Raw genomic sequence first — 19,670 nt, forward strand, 5'->3', positions numbered from 1 at the left:
GAATTCCTCTCCCCAGGTCAGCATCACCATCATCGAGGCCCGGCAGCTCGTGGGGCTCAACATGGACCCCGTGGTGTGCGTGGAGGTGGGGGAGGAGAAGAAATACACGTCCATGAAGGAATCCACCAATTGTCCTTACTACAATGAGGTGGGTCCGGCCCCGGGGCTGCTCCAACCCCTCTGGGTTACTCCGCCCTCAATCCCATGATTTCTTTTTTATCCATGTTTTCTGGGTTAAATTCCTGCTGGAATAAGGTGAAATCTCAAACCACAGAGGAGAAATGAAACCTTTATCCTCTGGAATTTTGTGATCAAGGATTCCCAGGTTTTCCGAGAAATCTGCGCTTCCATTTGCTCCCCACATTCCTCATCGGTGATCCATGTGGTCCCACGATCACATGGGATCACATGGATCCATCCCTGCTGGGCCATGGGCTGCAGGAGCTCCTCCAGGCAGCCACAGCTTCTCCAGAGGGTTCTCAACACCTCTGGGTTACTCCACCCTCAATCCGGTGATTTCTTTTTTTTCCATGGTTTTTTTGGGTTAAATTCCTGCTGGAATAAGGTGAAATCTCAAACCATAGGGGAGAAACAAAGCCTTTGCCCTCTGGAATTTTGTGATCAATGATTCCCAGGTTTTCCAAGAAATCTGCACTTCCATTTGCTCCCCACAATCCTCATCGGTGATCCATGTGGTCCCACGATCACATGGGATCACATGGATCCATCCCTGCTGGGCCATGGGCAGCCCCTGGGCAGCCACAGCTTCTCCAGGGTGTTCCAAACACCTCTGGGTTACTCCACCCTTGATCCCATGATTTCTTTTTTTTCCGTGTTTTTTTTGGGTTAAATTCCTGCCGGAATAAGGTGAATTCTCAAATCACAGAGGAGAAACAAAGTCTTTGCCCTCTGGAATTTTGTGATCAAGGATTCCCAGGTTTTCTGAGAAATCTGCGCTTCCCTTGGCTCCCCACATTCCTCATCGGTGATCCATGTGGTCCCACGATCACATGGGATCACATGGATCCATCCCTGCTGGGCCATGGGCTGCAGGAGCTCCCCCAGGCAGCCACAGCTTCTCCAGAGGGTTCTCAACACCTCTGGGTTACTCCACCCTCAATCCGGTGATTTCTTTTTTTTCCATGTTTTTTTTGGGTTAAATTCCTGCCGGAATAAGGTGAATTCTCAAACCACAGAGGAGAAATGAAACCTTTATCCTCTGGAATTTTGTGATCAAGGATTCCCAGGTTATCTGAGAAATCTGCGCTTCCCTTGGCTCCCCACATCTCCTGTCGGTGATCCATGTGGTCCCACGATCACATGGGATCACATGGATCCATCCCTGCTGTGCCGTGGGCTGCAGGAACTCCCCCAGGCAGCCACAGCTTCTCCGGGGTGTTCCCAACACCTCTGGGTTACTCCACCCTTGATCCCGTGATTTCTTTTTTTTCCATGTTTTTTTTGGGTTAAATTCCTGCCGGAATAAGGTGAATTCTCAAATCACAGAGGAGAAACAAAGCCTTTGCCCTCTGGAATTTTGTGATCAAGGATTCCCAGGTTTTCTGAGAAATCTGCACTTCCATTTGCTCCCCACATTCCTCATCGGTGATCCATGTGGTCCCACGATCACATGGGATCACATGGATCCACCCCTGCTGGGCCACAGCTTCTCCGGGGGGTTCTCAATCCTGATGGATCCCACCCCTCACGATTCCTACTTCCCTTCCAGTATTTCGTCTTCGATTTCCACGTTCCCCCCGATGTCATGTTCGACAAGATCATCAAGCTCTCCGTAAGTGACCCCGATGTCCTTGTCCTTTTTGGGGGCTTTGGAAGTAAACGAGCCATTTTTGGGGATGGATTTAAGGTTCTCGATGTGAGATTCCCAACAGGAATCCTCTTCTGCAGACCCCCGGTCTGTTTTTCTGTTCCAACCCTCATTCCTGGCTCCACACAGCTCCTGCATTCCCTGTGTCCCTTCATGGGCGATCTCTGGTTTTCCAGAGCCAGGTGGAACCAAACCTTGGAATTTATTTGTTCTTGTGGAGAAGAAAGTCCTTCCTGAGCCTGCCAGGGAAATTCCTGGGGCATCAGAGCTGTTGTGGAAATCCAAGATTGGGAATGCTGAGAGCAAAGCTGAGGTTTCACTCCACCCAAAACCAGGAAGACTTCCAGATTCCCTGCCCAATTAGGGCACGTTAATTAGGATCATCCATACCCATCACGCTGCACAGACTGGCTGTACAATTTCTCCCAATTTTCCTCAAATTCTGAGCATTCCAAAGGCTCTTCCCTCAGTTAACTATCCCAGCTTTTGCTGCTGTAGTGATTGGTAAAGTGACCTTGCTCCAAATATTCATTTCTTTGCATTTTTTGTTCATTCCAAATACAAACTTCCTGACAATTCCACTAACCAGGAGCTGCCAACCCCACCGGGCCTTTTGGTGTCCTTAGGATCCTCCCCAGACCAAGGAAAACTCCTCAGCTCCTTTCCCATCCCATCCTGGAGACCTCTGGAATGGCTTGGTGGCTCCCAGGTCCTGGGAGAATTCCTGAGTGGTTTTCCTCTCTTGATTTCCAGGTGATCCACTCCAAAAATCTCCTGAGGAGCGGGACGTTGGTGGGGTCCTTCAAGATGGACGTTGGCACTGTTTATACCCAGCCTGGTAGGTGAATGTCGTTTGTAAAAATTCCCGGGCATCTGCAGCTGCTCAGCGGAGAAAAATTCCCGGCAAAGGAGTCAAGCAGGGGCTGGATTCCTTGGAAAATTCTTTCCCAGTTTAGTGCAAATATCCAAGGTGTAAACACCTGGACTCGCTTTTAGGTCAGGGAAGAGCGCTTGGCACCTCTGGAGAAGGGTCTGTATCCCATCCTGGAATCCTGGAATCACAGGAGGGTTTGGGTGTGATGGGACTTTAAAAATTATTTAATTCCACCCCTGCCATGGGCAGGGACATCTTTCACTGTCGCAGGTGGCCCCAAGCCCCGTGTCCAACCTGGCCTTGGACACTGCCAGAGATCCAGGGATTCTCTGGGAATTCCAGCCCAGCCAGGAATTCCTTCCCAAGATTCCACCCCAAGCTCCCCTTCTCCACTGGAAGCCATTCCCTGGCTCCTGGCCCTGCAGCCCTTTCCCAAATTCCAGCTCTCCTGGAGCCCCTTGAGGCCCTGGAAGGGGATCTGAGGTCTCCCTGGATCCTTCCCTTCTCCAGCTCTCCCAGGTGTCCCTGAGATCCCTCCTGGCTGTGCTGTCCATCCCTGCTCCTGCCCAGGAGGAAGCCCCAGGTGACATTCCCAGGTGACATTCTCAGGCAGGACGTGAACATTCCGGACGGGAAGATCCAGGGCTGGATCCTGCTCCGCGTTCCATCCAAACCTAGAAAAGAGGGAGAGGTTGATTAGAGCTGCTGGCCATCGAGTCCCACCATCGCCAGCACTGCCAAGGCCACCACCGCTGCCCCACGTCCCCAAGCGCCACATCCACAGGGCTTCAAGCCCCTCCAGGGTGGGGACTTGAGACTCCACCCCCTTCCAGTTTATCCCGTTGCTTCTCCATCTTCAACACCAGCCACCCCTTCCCAATGGATTTTCCAGGGGTTTGTTGGGGTCCCGCGCACACAGGCTGTGACAAAGGTCTCTCTTGTCCCCTGGCGTGCAGAGCACCAGTTCTACCACAAATGGGCCATCCTGTCCGACCCCGAGGACCTCACGGCCGGCCTCAAGGGCTACCTCAAGTGTGACATCGCCGTGGTGGGCAAAGGGGACAACATCAAGACACCTCACAAGGCCAACGAGACGGAGGAGGATGACATCGAAGGGTAGGGATCTGCTGGGATCCGCCTCTTCCTGGCTCCCTTGGGAATCCTTTCCACCTCTCTTTCCCTTGGATGGGACAACAGGATCCAAACCTGCCGGCAGGCCCTGAGCCGTGAAAGTAGAGGGACCAATCCGGGTTTTCTGGGAGGGAATGTGTGGTCCTGGTGCAATTCCAGGCGATTTCCAGCACAGAGGTGTCGTTCCTGTAGGATCAGACCATCTGCTGGTGGTTGAACTCTACAGCAATGCCAGCCTGATGTCTCCTGGATGGGAAGATGGGATGGGATAATGGGATCTCGCAACCCAAGGCAGAGCAGGGAAGTCTGGATGAGGTTCCCCAGGCTGTGTGTGTGTGGACGGGGATATTGGACTGCCTAGAACATCTCAGAGGTCACGGAACAAAAATCAGGAGCTTTAAGACTTTTGATTCCAGCCCCAAAACTTTTCCAGATAAATTAATATCTCCATTTCAAGTCTGCCTCTGAGGGTCTCCCTACATGGAATCATGGAATGGTTTAGGTTGGGAAAGACCTCTGGGATTGAGTCCAGCCATTAACAGTCAGAAACCACCAGCAGAGCTCCCCTGACTTGCTGGGGTTTGAGGAACCACCTCCAGAACTTTGGGCTGTAGTGGTGATGTTCTCCTAATTACTCCCAAAATCCTGGAATGGTTTGTTTTGGAAGGGGTCTTCAGGACTGCCTTGTTCCAACCCTCCTGCCATGGGCAGGGACACTTTCCACCAGTCATGGACACCTCCAGCAATTCCTAGAATTCCCCTAGAAATATTTTACTCACAGCATTCCCATGGGCTCATCTATTCCTGCAGAGGAGGAAAGACACATACCCAAAAAAAAAAAAAAACAATGGATGGAGTTAATTTCATCTCCAGAATAATCCTCTGAGCTCCCCTTGATAAGGAAAAAGTTATTCCAAAATCCCATTGATTCCATTTCCATGGAAGTGCAAAGAGTCAGTGCTTGGAAAATAGAGCATCTTCTCTTTGTTTTTTTATGGAACCACAAAGGTTGGGAAAGACCTTTGAGGTCATCCCACCCAACCTTTGGTGTTCCTGACCACCCCACCCCAGCAGCTGGTCCCAGCTCCTCCCACTGACATTGAGGAAAGCCACATACCCAAAAACCCCCAATGGATGGATTTAATTTCATCCCCAGAATAATCCTCTGAGCTCCCCTTGATAAGGAAAAAGCAGCTCTTCCAAAATCCCATTATTCAGTTTCTGTGGAAGTGGAGTCAGTGCTTGGAAAATGGATCAGCTTCTCTTTGGTCTTCTATGGAACCACAAAGGTTGGGAAAGACCTTTGAGGTCACCCCACCCAACCTTTGGTGTTCCTGACCACCCCACCCCAGCAGCTGTTCCCAGCTCCACCCACTGACATTGAGGAAAGACACATACCCAAAATAACCAATGGATGGAGTTAATCATCCCCAGAATAATCCTCCGAGCTCTCCTTGATAAGGAAAAAGCAGCTCTTCCAAAATCCCATTGATTCCATTTCCATGGAATGGGGTGGGAGAGGAAGGAGTCAGTGCTCGGAAAATGGATCAGCTTCTCTCTGGTTTTTTATGGAACCACAAAGGTTGGGAAAGATCTTTGAGGTCATCCCACCCAACCTTTGGTGTTCCTGACCACCCCACCCCAGCAGCTGGTCCCAGCTCCACCCACTGACATTGAGGAAAGACACATACCCAAAATAACCAATGGATGGAGTTAATTTCATCCCCAGAATAATCCTCTGAGCTCCCCTTGATAAGGAAAAAGCAACTCTTCCAAAATCCCATTGATTCCATTTCCATGGAAGTGGAGTCAGTGCTCGGAAAATGGAGCAGCTTCTCTTTGGTCTTCTATGGAACCACAAAGGTTGGGAAAGATCTTTGAGGTCATCCCACCCAACCTTTGGTGTTCCTGACCACCCCACCCCACCAGCTGGTCCCAGCTCCACCCACTGACATTCCAGGAACCTGCTGCTCCCGGACGGGGTCCCCCCGGAGCGGCAGTGGGCCCGGTTCTACATCAAGATCTACCGCGCCGAGGGGCTGCCGCGCATGAACACCAGCATCATGGCCAACGTCAAGAAGGCCCTCATCGGGGAGAACAAGGACCTGGTGGACCCCTACGTGCAGGTGGCCTTCGCGGGGCAGAAGGTGAGCGGGGAGGTCCCAGGGTGACCACAGGAGGGGACATCAGCAGGTGGGCATGGATGGGCTCGGCCATCCTTGCATGTCAAGATGGGCGCGGTGTCACCTGGCAGGTCGAGGTGGGCGCGGTGTCACCTGGCATGTCAAGATGGGCGCGGTGTCACCTGGCAGGTCGAGGTGGGCGCGGTGTCACCTGGCAGGTCGAGGTGGGCGCGGTGTCACCTGGCATGTCAAGATGGGCGCGGTGTCACCTGGCAGGTCGAGGTGGGCGTGGTGTCACCTTGCAGGTCGAGGTGGGCGCGGTGTCACCTGGCAGGTCGAGGTGGGCGCGGTGTCACCTGGCAGGTCGAGGTGGGCGCGGTGTCCTGTATCGCTGGTCTCAGGCTCTTACTCAACCCTGGTCTGATATCCGTCTGTTCTCAATTCCCAGGGAAAGACATCCATACAGAAGAGCAGCTACGAGCCCCTCTGGAACGAGCAGATCATCTTCACGGAGATGTTTCCCCCGCTGTGCAAACGGATCAAAATCCAGATCCGGGACTCGGACAAGGTCAACGACGTGGCCATCGGGACCCACTTCATCGATCTGAGGAAGATCTCCAATGAAGGGGACAAAGGTAAAGTTGGGGTGGGGGAATTCCTTTGGCAGAGTTCCCAAAGTTTTCCAGGCTCCTTCCCACCCCTGGAATTCCTTGGTGTCCATCCAGAGAGACCTTGATGTCCTGGAATGTGAGAGGTTCCTGGACCAATGCCCTGAAAACCAAGATTTGTCACAGACTTTCAGCCAACACGTGAAAGCAAAGACACCCCAGAACAATTTGCTGTTCCAAAAATTCCCTGGATGGATGAGCATTTGAGGGGAAAGATGGGAAACTAGACGTGGGGCTGGAGAACACGGGGTTCTCCTTCCTCGACCCTCAAAATGGGGAATTGCTGAAGACTTGCCCAGTTCCCATCACTGCCTTCACTGCAAATTTCCTCAAAAAAAATCCTGGAGGCTCCGGGGGGACCTTGTGGCTCTGCACAACTTCCTAAAAGGAGGAGACAGCCGGGGGGGGTTGGGATCTGCTCCCAGGGAACAGGGACAGGACAAGGGGAAATGGGCTCAGGCTGGGCCAGGGCAGGCTCAGGGTGGATATCGGGAAAATTCCATCCTGGAAATCGTTGTTCATCCCTGGCTCGGGTGGATTTTCCATCCCTGGAGGGATTTAAAAGCCATTAGGATGTGGCACTTGGGGACATGGGGTAGTGGTGGCCTTGGCAGTGCTGGGATCTGATGGGAAACTGTCAGAAAAATCCGCAAACGCATTAGTCAGGAGATTGAGGTAAAAGACTTAAATCCTTCCAGGTGGATTGTGCCTGCTTGTGCCAGGTTGGGCAGCAGCAGGAATTTCTGCCTGGAAAGGGAGCTCAGGCCTTGGCACTGCCCAGGGAGGGTTGGAATGCCCATCCCTGGAGGTGTCCAAGGAATTCCTGGATGTGGCTCTGGGCTGGGGACAAGGTGGGGAGCAGGCGCAGGATGGACTCGATGATCTGGGAGCTCTTTCCCAACCCAAATTATCCTGGGGTTCCCTGAAAACTGTCTCCATGGACGGCGGCAACGCAAGAACACATCCCAGCCTGTGTCACCGCACAGAGACCAGGAAAGCGACGCCGACCACGGGCACCATGACATTCCCTTTTCCCTCTCCATCCCCTTCCCACCCGCCCGTTCCACCCCCTCAGGTTTCCTGCCCACCTTCGGGCCCGCCTGGGTGAACATGTACGGCTCCACGCGGAACTACACCCTGATGGACGAGCACCAGGAGCTCAACGAGGGCCTGGGCGAGGGCGTCTCCTTCCGCGCCCGGCTCCTGCTGGGCCTGGCCGTGGAGATCCTGGACACCACCAACCCCGAGATCAACAGCTCCACTGAGGTGCAGGTGGAGCAGGCCACGGCGGTGGCTGACGTAAGTCCCTTGTGGCCCCTCAGATGTCCCGGTGAGCCCACAGCATCCAGGGCGGGCAGTCTGGGGTCTCGGGAAGATTGGATTGTTGCTTTTGGTCTCATAAATTGAGGGTTTTCATGTGTCAGGAATGGTGTGGCCAGCAGGAGCAGGGAGGTCTTTCTGTCCCTGGCACTGGTGAGGTCACACCCCGAGGGTTGTGTCCAGCTCTGGCTCCTCAGGTTGGGAAGGACGTTGGGATTTGTCCAGAGGGGACAACGAGGCTGGAGAGGGGCTGGGGACACAAACCCTGTGAGGAACCCCTGAGGGAGCTGGGGGTGCTCAGCCTGGAGAAAAGGAGAATCAGGGGTGACCTCAGCACTCCCCACAGCTCCTGACAGTGGCTGTGCTCAGGTGGGGTTGGGCTCCTTCTCCAGGAACTGACAGAACCAGAGGTCACAGCCTCAAGCTGTGGAATTCCAAGGGGAACTCAGGCTGGATATCAGGGAAAAGTTCTTCCCAGGAAGGTGATAAAGTTCTGGGATGGCAGCAAAGGAGGTGGGGGAGTCCCCATCCCTGGGTGTGTTTAACAAAGCCTGGGTGTGGCACTGGGTGCCAGGGATGGGTTGAGGTGTTGGGGCAGGGTTGGACTCGGTGGTCGTGGAGGTCTCTTCTATCCTGGTAATTCTGTGAATTCTGGGAATTTTGGGAATTCCCAGGGACTGGGAAGGTGGTGGAGTCCCCATCCCTGGGTGTGTTTAACAAAGCCTGGATGTGTATCTCGATGCCAGGGTTTAGTTGAGTTGTTGGGGCTGGGTTGGACTCGATGGTCTTGGAAGTCTCTTCCAACCTGGTAATTATGTGAATTCTGGGAATTTTGGGAATTCCCAGGGACTGGGGAGGTGGGGGAGTCCCCATCCCTGGGTGTGTTTAACAAAGCCTGGATGTGTATCTCGATGCCAGGGTTTAGTTGAGGTGTTGGGGCTGGGTTGGACTTGATGCTCTTTGAGGTCTCTTCCAACCTGGTGATTCTGTGAATTCTGTGAATTCTGTAATTTCAAGTGTTGTCCCAGCTGTTCTGGATCCCACAGAGCAACTGAAGTCTTGCAGGATTTCGGGTTTTAGGATCATTCCAGTGCTCACTTCCCTTGGGAGCTCTGGGAATGCCAGAGTGACATTATTTGTCACTGGCACAGCTGTCCCAGAAGAGCTGTGGCTGATCCATCCCTGGGAATGTCCATGGCCAGGTTGGACAGGGCTTGGAGCACCCTGGGATAGAGGAAGGTCACCCTGCCCATGCAACCCGATGATCTTTAAGGTCCCTTCCCACCCAAACCATTCCATGATTTCTATAATCTCCTGCACTTAGGGATGTTTCTCCATGTGGGAAATACACACGGAGAGTGACTCATCCCCTAATTCCCATTATCCCACTCTCACCCTGATGGGTTTCAATCAGAGGCCAAGGATCTCATTTATTTCCCAGCCAGGGGGAATGAAACCACACCTGGAAACAGAACAATTCCAATTCCACAGGTGCATCCAGGCACCTGGATTTGTGTGGTTTGATTAAATTCAGTGAACTCAGAACAATTCCAATTCCATGGCAGCATCCAGGCACCTGGATTTGTGTGGTTTGATTAAATTCAGCGAACTCAGAACCATTCCAATTCCACGGGAGCATCCAGGCACCTGGATTTGTGTGGTTTGATTAAATTCCCTGAACTCAGAACCATTCCAAATCCACGGGAGCATCCAGGCACCTGGATTTGTGTGGTTTGATCAATTCCCTGAACTCAGAACCATTCCAATTCCAGGGGAGCATCCGGACACCTGGATTTGTGTGGTTTGATTAAATTCCCTGAACTCAGAACCATTCCAATTCCACAGGAGCATCCAGGCACCTGGATTTGTGTGGTTTGATCAGTTCCCTGAACTCAGAACCATTCCAATTCCATTGGAGCATCCAGGCACCTGGATTTGTGTGGTTTGATTAAATTCCCTGAACTCAGAACCATTCCAATTCCACGGGAGCATCTGGACACCTGGATTTGTGTGGTTTGATTAAATTCACTGAACTCAGGCCTTTATTCCTGAATGTCCCTGAGAGCCTCTCCTGGGTGAGGGCTGATGGATCCAAACGCAGCTCCAGGGTTATCTTTAATTAAAAGATATTTAATTAAAATCTTTAATAAAACACTCTCTACAACAAGCCAAGCGATGGGAGACAAGACCCTCCTGGTCCCTTTGGAAATGTTATCCCGAGGGACGGACCTGTCTCTCCCTCTGGCCCCAACCCTCAGCCCCGGGATCTCTTTTCTCCTGCAGAACTGCAGTGGGAAGATGGAGGAATTCTTCCTCTTCGGAGCCTTCCTGGAGGCCACCATGATCGACAGGAAGATTGGGGACAAACCCATTAACTTTGAGGTCACCATAGGTTGGTTGTTTATTTTTGGGGAGCGCGATGGTGGTGAAAATCAGAATCCAAAGCTGGGAGTGGGGTTTAAGTGGGGTTTATTCCTGGTTTTCCATTCCAACCCCTGCTAGAGCGGGTTTGGGGAGCAGGGAATGGCTCCTCCGTGGGCGTGAGGAATGTGGGATTTAATTCTGTGCCTGCTGGGCTGTGGCCAGTGGAGCTGATCCCTCTCTTCCATTCCGGTTTCATGCCCCAGACATGCCAGGGGATTCCCAGGGGATTGAGAGGGGACAGGAGCAGGGCATAGACACCTCTCCCTAATTTCCAGCTCCTGGATGTGTTTTCCTGCTCCAAGCTCAGGGCAAATAACACTCAGGAAACGTTATTTTTGTAGCCTGGAAACAGAAGTCCCAGAACTCCAACATTCTCTGAGATTCCAGCAGAGAAAACTTCTGCCAACCCGAATTCAGTCCCAGAGCTGGGAGTTATAATTTATTCCATCTTGGTTTTTCCTCCTCGAGGTAACTATGGCAACCAGGTGGATGGCTCCAGCAAACCTCTCCTGCGGAGGAAGAAAGAGGGAGGGGATGGGGACGAGGAGGAGTCGGAGCTGCTCCAGAATTCCAGTGAGGAGGAAGGTGGCGAGGATGGAGAGCTGGTTTCCGTTTCTTCATCCCAGCCCATGAAGCCTCTGGTCACGGACAGGTCAGTGTGTCCACCTGGGCACGGACAGGTCAGTGTGTCCACCTGGATTTGTGTGGTCAGTGTGACCACCTGGGCATGGACAGGTCACTGTGTCCACCTGGGCACTGGTCAGTGTGTCCATCTGGGCATGGACAGGTCAGTGTGTCCACCTGGGCACTGGTCAGTGTGTCCACCTGGGCAGTGGTCAGTGTGTCCACCTTGGTACTGGTCAGTGTGTCCACCTGGGCATGGACAGGTCACTGTGTCCACCTGGGCACTGGTCAGTGTGTCCACCTGGATTTGTGTGTTCAGTGTGTCCACCTGGGCACTGGTCAGTGTGTCCACCTGGGCAGTGGTCAGTGTGTCCACCTGGGCACTGGTCAGTGTGTCCACCTGGTCACAGACAGGTCACTGTGTCTACCTGAGTACGGACAGGTCAGTGTGTCCACCTGGATTTGTGTGGTCAGTGTGTTCACTTTGGTACTGGTCAGAGAGTCCACCTGGGCATGGAGTGGTCAGTGTGTCCACTTCGGCACTGGTCAGTGTGTCCACCTGGGCACGGACAGGTCACTGTGTCCACCTGGGCAGTGGTCAGTGTGTCTACCTGGGCATGGAGTGGTCAGTGTGTCCACCTGGGCACTGGTCAGTGTGTCCATCTGGGCACGGACAGGTCAGTGTGTCCATCTGGGCACGGACAGGTCAGTGTGTCCATCTGGGCACTGGTCAGTGTGTCCATCTGGGCATGGACAGGTCAGTGTATCCACCTGGGCAGTGGTCAGTGTGTCCACCTGGGCAGTGGTCAGTGTGTCCATCTGGGCACGGACAGGTCAGTGTGTCCATCTGGGCATGGACAGGTCAGTGTGTCCACCTGGGCACTGGTCAGTGTGTCCATCTGGGCATGGACAGGTCAGTGTGTCCATCTGGGCACTGGTCAGTGTGTCCATCTGGGCATGGACAGGTCAGTGTATCCACCTGGGCACTGGTCAGTGTGTCCACCTGGGCAGTGGTCAGTGTGTCCATCTGGGCACGGACAGGTCAGTGTGTCCATCTGGGCATGGACAGGTCAGTGTATCCACCTGGGCAGTGGTCAGTGTGTCCACCTGGGCAGTGGTCAGTGTGTCCATCTGGGCACTGGTCAGTGTGTCCATCTGGGCATGGACAGGTCACTGTGTCCACCTGGGCACTGGTCAGTGTGTCCATCTGGGCATGGACAGGTCAGTGTGTCCACCTGGGCACTGGTCAGTGTGTCCACCTGGGTACTGCTCAGTGTGTCCATCTGGGCATGGACAGGTCAGCGTGTCCACCTGGGCACTGGTCAGTGTGTCCATCTGGGCATGGACTGGTCAGTGTATCCACCTGGGCACTGGTCAGTGTGTCCACCTGGGCAGTGGTCAGTGTGTCCACCTTGGTACTGGTCAGTGTGTCCACCTGGTCACAGACAGGTCACTGTGTCTACCTGAGTACGGACAGGTCAGTGTGTCCACCTGGATTTGTGTGGTCAGTGTGTTCACTTTGGTACTGGTCAGAGAGTCCACCTGGGCATGGAGTGGTCAGTGTGTCCATTTCGGCACTGGTCAGTGTGTCCACCTGGGCACGGACAGGTCACTGTGTCCACCTGGGCAGTGGTCAGTGTGTCTACCTGAGCATGGAGTAGTCAGTGTGTCCACCTGGGCACTGGTCAGTGTGTCCATCTGGGCACGGACAGGTCAGTGTGTCCATCTGGGCACTGGTCAGTGTGTCCATCTGGGCATGGACAGGTCATTGTATCCACCTGGGCACTGGTCAGTGTGTCCACCTGGGCAGTGGTCAGTGTGTCCATCTGGGCACGGACAGGTCAGTGTGTCCACCTGGATTTGTGTGGTCAGTGTGTCCACCTTGTGTGGCTCTTGGGGACCGTCCTGGTTTAGGGACATGGTTAATTGTGGCCTCGGCAGTGTTGAGATCCCAGATGGAAAAGCTGCTGGAAAAATCTGGAAATGCATCGGGCAGGGCAGGAAATGGGGATAAAAAGAAAAGGTCTCCCTGGAATTCCTTCCCTTCTTTCCATCAATATCCAGCATAGATAAATCCCTCTGGAATTCCTTTCCTTGTTTCCATTAATATCCAGCACTGAAAAGTCTCCCTGGAATTCCTTCCTTTGTTTCCATCAATATCCAGCACAGTTACACCCCTCTGGAATTCCTTCCTTCTTTCCATCAATATCCAGCACAGAAAAGTCTCTCTGGAATTCTTTCCCTTATTTCCATCAATATCCAGCACAGAAAAGCCTCCCTGGAATTCTTTCTCTTGTTTCCATGAATATCCAGCACAGATAAATCCCCCTGGAATTCCCTTTTTTGTTTCCATGAATATCCAGCACTGAAAAGTTTCCCTGGAATTCCTTCCTTGTTTCCACCAATATCCAGCACAGTTACATCCCCTCGGGTATTCCCTTCATTGTTTCCATCAATATCCAGCACAGATAAATCCCCCTGGAATTCCTTTCCTTTTTTCCATCAATATCCAGCACAGATAAATCCCCCTGGAATTCCCTTTTTTGTTTCCATGAATATCCAGCACAGTAAAGTCTCTCTGGAATTTCCTTTTTTGTTTCCATCAATATCCAGCACAGTTACATCCCCCTGGAATTCCCTTTCTTGTTTCCATCAATATCCAGCGCCAAAAAATCCTTCTGGAATTCCTTCCCTTGTTTCCATCAATATCCAGCACAGAAAAGTCTCCCTGGATTTACCTCCCTTGTTTCCATCAATATCCAGCAAAGATAAATCCCTCTGTAATTCTTTCTCTTGTTTCCATCAATATTCAGCACAGATAAATCCCCCTGGATTTCCCTCCTTTGTTTCCATCAATATCCAGCACAGAAAAGTCTCCCAGGAATTCTTTCTCTTATTTCCATCAATATCCAGCATAGATAAATCTCCCTGGAATTCTTTCTCTTGTTTCCATCAATATTCAGCACAGATGAATCTCCCTGGAATTCCTTTCCTTTTTTCCATTAATATCCAGCACTGAAAAGTCACCCTGGAATTCTTTCTCTTATTTCCATGAATATCCAGCACAGAAAAGCCTCCCTGGAATTCCTTCCCTTGTTTCCATCCATATCCAGCACAGATAAATCTCTCTGGAATTCCTTCCCTTCTTTCCATCAATATCCAGCACAGAAAAGTCTCCCTGGAATTCCTTCCCTTCTTTCCATCAATATCCAGCACAGATAAATCCCTCTGGAATTCTTTCTCTTGTTTCCATCAATATTCAGCACAGATGAATCTCCCTGGAATTCCTTCCTTTGTTTCCATCCATATCCAGCACAGCTACACCCCTCTGGAATTCTTTCCTTTTTTCCATAAATATCCATCACAGAAAAGTCTCCCTGGAATTCTGGTTTGGGTGGGAAGGGTTCTCAAAGTTCACCCGGTTCCAACCCCGACACATCCCACTGCCCAGGATCGTTGGGTAGCAATTAGCACAGACTCCATGATTACAGAAGGCTGATTAATCTTTATTAAGAAACGGGTACGATACAGCTGGACTTAATTGGTCCTTCGATCAAACACCATCACCACGGCTAATTAACAAACCAGAGCTGACCCAGGGACAGGTTTGGGGTGATTTTGGGAACTTCAGAGCAGAGTTATTCCATAGACAGAGATTTTGGGGTGATTTTGGGGACCACACAGAGCAGAGCTGCCCCAGGGACAGATTTTGGGGTGATTTTGGGAACTTCAGAGCAGAGTTATTCCATAGACAGAGATTTTGGGGTGATTTTGGGGACCACACAGAGCAGAGCTGCCCCAGGGACAGAGATTTTGGGGTGATTTTGGGAACTTCAGAGCAGAGCTGCCCCAGGGACAGGTTTGGGGTGATTTTGGGAACGTCAGAGCAGTTATTCCATAGACAGAGATTTTGGGGTGATTTTGGGAACCACACAGAGCAGAGTTACTCCATGGACAGTGATTTTTGGGTGATTTTGGGAACTTCAGAGCAGAACTACCCCAGGGACAGGTTTGGGGTGATTTTGGGGACCCCTCAAGACAGAGCTGCCCCAGGGACAGGTTTGGGGTGATTTTGGGAACCTCACAGAGCAGAACTACCCCAGGAACAGAGGTTTGGGGTGATTTTAGGGACCCAACAAGGCAGAGCTTCCCCAGGGACAGAGATTTTGGGATGATTTTGGGAACTTCAGAGCAGAGCTGCCCCAGGGACAGAGATTTTGGGATGACTTTGGGGGAGCAGAGCAATTCCATGGACAGGGATTTTGAGGTGATTTTGGGAACGTCAGAGCAGAGTTATTCCATGGACAGGGATTTTGGGGTGATTTTGGGAACGTCAGAGCAGAGTTATTCCATGGACAGAGATTTTGGGGTGGTTTTGAGGCCACCTCCCTCCCTCTCCTGATCTGCCGTGTCCCCCTCACCCCCACGGCGTTGCCTCCCAGGAGAGTGGTGGGATTGGAGCTGCTCCAGGCTGGGGTTGTCACCCTCACGGAGCGTCTGGGGTTGTCACCCTCACGGAGCGTCTGTCTCCTGCTCCTCTCGCAGGAATTACTTCCACCTGCCCTACCTGGAGAAGAAGCCCTGCATCTACATCCGGAGCTGGTGGCAGGACCAGCGGCGCCGGCTCTACAACGCCAACATCATGGACAAGATCGCGGACAAGCTGGTCAGGGAGCGCCTGGGGTGGGCAGGGATGGACAGGGAGGGGTGGAGGGACAGCCCAGGTGATCCCAGGTGATCCCCAGATGATCCCAGGTGATTCCCAACTCATCCCAGGTAATCCCAAGTGATCCCAGTCGTGCCCAGCCCAGGTGATCCCGGGTTATGTCCAGCCCAGGTGATTCCCAGGTGATGCCAAGCCCAGATGGTCTCCAGGTGATCCCAGGTGATTCCCAGCCCAGCCCAGATGATCCCAGGTGATTCCCAGCCCAGGTGATCCCAGGTGATCCCAGGTGATTCCCAGTACAGTCCAGATGATCTCCAGGTGATCCCAGGTGATTCCCAGCCCAGATGATCCCAGGTGATTCCCAGGTGATTCCCAGGTGATTCCCAGGTGATCCCAGGTGATTCCCAGGTGATTCCCAGACCAGACCAGGTGATCTCCAGGTGATTCCCAGGTGATTCCCAGCCCAGGCCAGATGATCTCCAGGGTGATTCCCAGGTGATCCCAGGTGATCCCAGGTGATGCCCAGTCCAGATTATCTCCAGTTGATCCCAGGTGATTCCCAGGTGATCCCAGGTGATCCCAGGTGATTCCCAGCCAGCCCAGGTGATCCCAGGTGATCCCAGGTGATCCCAGGTGATTTCCAGCCAGCCCAGGTGATCCCAGGTGATTCCCAGCCCAGCCCAGGTGATCCCAGGTGATGCCCAGCCCAGATGACTTCCAGTTGATCCCAGGTGATTCCCAGGTGATTCCCAACTCATCCCAGGTGATCCCAGGTGATTCCCAGCCCAGTCCAGGTGAACAGAGGTGATTTTCATATGATCCCAGGTGATCCCAAGTGATACCAGGTTATGCTCAGCCCAGGTGATTCTCAGGTGATCCCAGGTGATTCCCAGCCAGCCCAGGTGATCCCAGATGATCCCAGGTGATCCTAGGTGATCCCAGGTTGTTCCCAGCCAGCCCAGGTGATCCCAGGTGATCCCAGGTGATCCCAGATGATCCCAGGTGATTCCCAGCTAGCCCAGGTGATCCCAGATGATCCCAGGTGATTCCCAGCCAGCCTAGATGATCCCAGGTGATTCCCAGGTGATCTCAGGTGATCCCAGGTGATTCCCAGCCAGCCCAGGTGATCCCAGATGATCCCAGGTGATCCCAGGTGATCCCAGGTGTTCCCAGGTGATCCCAGGTGCTCCCCAGGTGATCCCAGGTGATCCCAGATGATCCCAGGTGACTCCCAGCCAGCCCAGGTGATCCCAGGTGATTCCCAGATGACCCCAGGTGATTCCCAGGTGATCCCAGGTGACCCCAGGTGATCCCAGGTGACCCCACCCGGTTCCCAGCCCCACCCCTCACGCTGTCCCCCCCGGTGCCGCAGGAGGAGGGCCTCAACGACGTGCAGGAGATGATCAAGACGGAGAAGCCGCACCCGGAGCGGCGGCTCCGAGGGGTCCTGGAGGAGCTGAGCAGCGGCTGCCTGTGAGTGCCGCGTGGCAAGGGTGGCACCGCGCAGGTCCCTGCTCCCAGCGGGAATGCCACCGCCCCGTGCCCGCCCTCGGGGCGATGGGACAACGTTCCCTGACACCGGCACCGTGCCGAATCTTTTAGCTCGGAGCGTGGCACTTCCGTCTTGAGCCCCAAACACCCCAAAGCAGGGGTGGGAACCTCGGTGCTGAGACCTCCACAGGCTGGTGGCCTGAAGGTGGCTGTGCTCAGGTGGGGTTGGGCTCCTTCTCCAGGAACTGACAGAGCCAGAGGTCACAGCCTCAAGCTGTGGAATTCCAAGGGGAATTCAGGCTGGATATCAGGGAAAAGTTCTTCCCAGGAAGGTGATAAAGTTCTGGGATGGCAGCCCAGGGAGGTGGTGGAGTCCCCATCCCTGGGTGTGTTTAACAAAGCCTGGGTGTGGCACTGGGTGCCAGGGTGGAGTTGTTTGGGCCAGGTTGGACTCGATGGTCTTGGAGGTCTCTTCCAGCCTGGTGATTCTGGGAATTTTGGGAATTCCCAGTGATTGGGGAGGTGGGGGAGTCCCCATCCCTGGGTGTGTTTAACAAAGCCTGGATGTGGCTCTCAATGCCACGGTTTGGTTGAGGTGTTGGGGCTCAGTTGGACTCAATGGTCTTGGAGGTCTCTTCTATCCTGGTCATTCTGTGAATTCTGGGAATTTGGGGAATTCCCAGGGACTGGGGAGGTGGTGGAGTCACCATCCCTGGGTGTGTTTAACAAAGTCTGGATGTGGCACTGGGTGCCAGGGTTGGGTTTTTGGGGCTGGGTTGGACTCGATGGGCTTGGAGGTCTCTTCTAACCTGGGAATTCTGTGAATTCTGGGAATTTTGGGAATCCCCAGAGACCAAGGAGGTGTTGGAGTCCCCATCCCTGGGTGTGTTTAACAAAGCCTGGATGTGGCACTGGGTGCCAGGGTTGGGTTGAGGTGTTGGGGCCGGGTTGGACTTGATGGTCGTGGAAGTCTCTTCCAACCTGGTCATTCTGTGAATTCTGGGAATTCTGTGTGGCACCTGGTGGCCCTGATGACACTGATGTCCCTTCCTGGTTCCAAGTCCTGGTGCGAACCAGCCTCTTGCCCAGAGTTTTGTTGGGTTTTGGCAGGAATTTGAGCATTTTCCAGGGATGTGGCCGGGCTGGCAGGGTGGGAAGAGAACCCTGGGAAAGGTTCCCATGGGAATCTCCTTTTCCCTCAGGCGCTTCCTGACCTTGGCTGACAAGGACCAGCACCACTCGTCCCGCACGAGGCTGGACCGGGAGAGGCTCAAATCCTGCATGAGGGAGCTGGTGAGTGGGATCTGGTCCCTGGAGGGGCTCCAGGAGAGCCCAGAGGGACTGGGGGCAAGGATGGAGGGACAGGAGCCAGGGAATGGCTCCCAGTGCCAGAGGGCAGGGCTGGCTGGGAGATTGGGAATTGGGAATTGTTCCCTGGCAGGAGCCAGGGAATGGCTCCCAGTGCCAGAGGGCAGGGCTGGCTGGGAGATTGGGAATTGGGAATTGTTCCCTGGCAGGAGCCAGGGAATGGCTCCCAGTGCCAGAGGGCAGGGCTGTCTGGGAGATTGGGAATTAGGAATTGTTCCCTGGCAGGGTGGACAGGCCCTGGCAAAGGTTGTTCAGGGAAGCTTTGGGTAGAGCGGAGGATTCCTGAGCAGGGGATGGAATTTCATCCATGGATATGTTGGTCTCCAGTCCCTGCGGGTCAAGGATTTGGGGTTTAATTCTGGCCCCAAAGGTCACTCGGGTCTCAGGCAAGTCCCAGGTGTCACCTGGACCTCTGCTGGACCTCTCCATCAGAATCTAGAAAGAAATTTGGGAGCGCAGAGGAGCTGGAAAGGGAATTTTGGGAACTTCAGAGCCGAGCTGCTCCAGGAACTGAGGTTTGGGGTGATTTTGGGACTTTCAGAGCAGAGCTGCTCCAAGGACAGATGTTTGGGGTGATTTTGGGACTTTCAGAGCAGAGCTGCTCCAGGAACTGAGGTTTGAGGTGATTTTGGGATTTTCAGAGCAGAGTTGCTCCAGGGACAGAGGTTTGGGGTGATTTTGGGATTTTCAGAGCAGAGTTGCTCCAGGGACAGATGTTTGGGGTGATTTTGGGACTTTCAGAGCAGAGCTGCCCCAGGGACAGAGGTTTGGGGTGATTTTGGGACTTTCAGAGCAGAGTTGCTCCAGGGACAGAGGTTTGGGGTGATTTTGGGAACTTCAGAGCAGAGATGCTCCAAGGTCAGAGGTTTGGGGTGATTTTGGGGATCCTATGGGGCAGAGCTGCCCCAGGGACAGAGTTTTGGGGATGGTGGCCCTGCTCCGTGCCAGGACTGTGCAGGAGAGATGGACGAGGAGCTCATGGCTTCTCACACAGCCAAAGTCACCAACTTCCATGGCCAGCTGCATCCTCGAGAGGCAGGAATTGTGAAATTCCAGATGTTCTCCTGGGGAGCTCCAAGGGCCAGGTGCTGGGTGACAGCAGGACAGGCACCTTCCTTAAGCCACCCCAAAATTCTGCAAGCTCAGGTGACAC

The 19,670-nt window shown here is 53.4% G+C and overlaps 1 protein-coding gene across 2 annotated transcripts in view; it reads left to right on the forward strand.

The window, feature by feature from the left end:
- OTOF (otoferlin) overlaps positions 1 to 19,670 on the forward strand; it is a 121,239-nt gene that overhangs the window by 57,629 nt on the left and 43,940 nt on the right. For both annotated transcript variants that reach the window (XM_077782491.1, XM_077782490.1), the window contains 12 exons: positions 17 to 148; positions 1,730 to 1,792; positions 2,582 to 2,666; positions 3,659 to 3,818; positions 5,794 to 5,980; positions 6,405 to 6,591; positions 7,700 to 7,923; positions 10,228 to 10,336; positions 10,837 to 11,020; positions 15,538 to 15,658; positions 17,031 to 17,131; positions 18,352 to 18,442. In XM_077782491.1, the coding sequence (XP_077638617.1) occupies positions 17 to 148; positions 1,730 to 1,792; positions 2,582 to 2,666; positions 3,659 to 3,818; positions 5,794 to 5,980; positions 6,405 to 6,591; positions 7,700 to 7,923; positions 10,228 to 10,336; positions 10,837 to 11,020; positions 15,538 to 15,658; positions 17,031 to 17,131; positions 18,352 to 18,442 (1,644 nt within the window). The remainder of the gene's footprint in view (positions 1 to 16; positions 149 to 1,729; positions 1,793 to 2,581; positions 2,667 to 3,658; positions 3,819 to 5,793; positions 5,981 to 6,404; positions 6,592 to 7,699; positions 7,924 to 10,227; positions 10,337 to 10,836; positions 11,021 to 15,537; positions 15,659 to 17,030; positions 17,132 to 18,351; positions 18,443 to 19,670) is intronic.

This window comes from Lonchura striata, chromosome 3, assembly GCF_046129695.1.
Source record: "Lonchura striata isolate bLonStr1 chromosome 3, bLonStr1.mat, whole genome shotgun sequence".
In the NCBI taxonomy this organism is placed as follows: domain Eukaryota; kingdom Metazoa; phylum Chordata; class Aves; order Passeriformes; family Estrildidae; genus Lonchura; species Lonchura striata.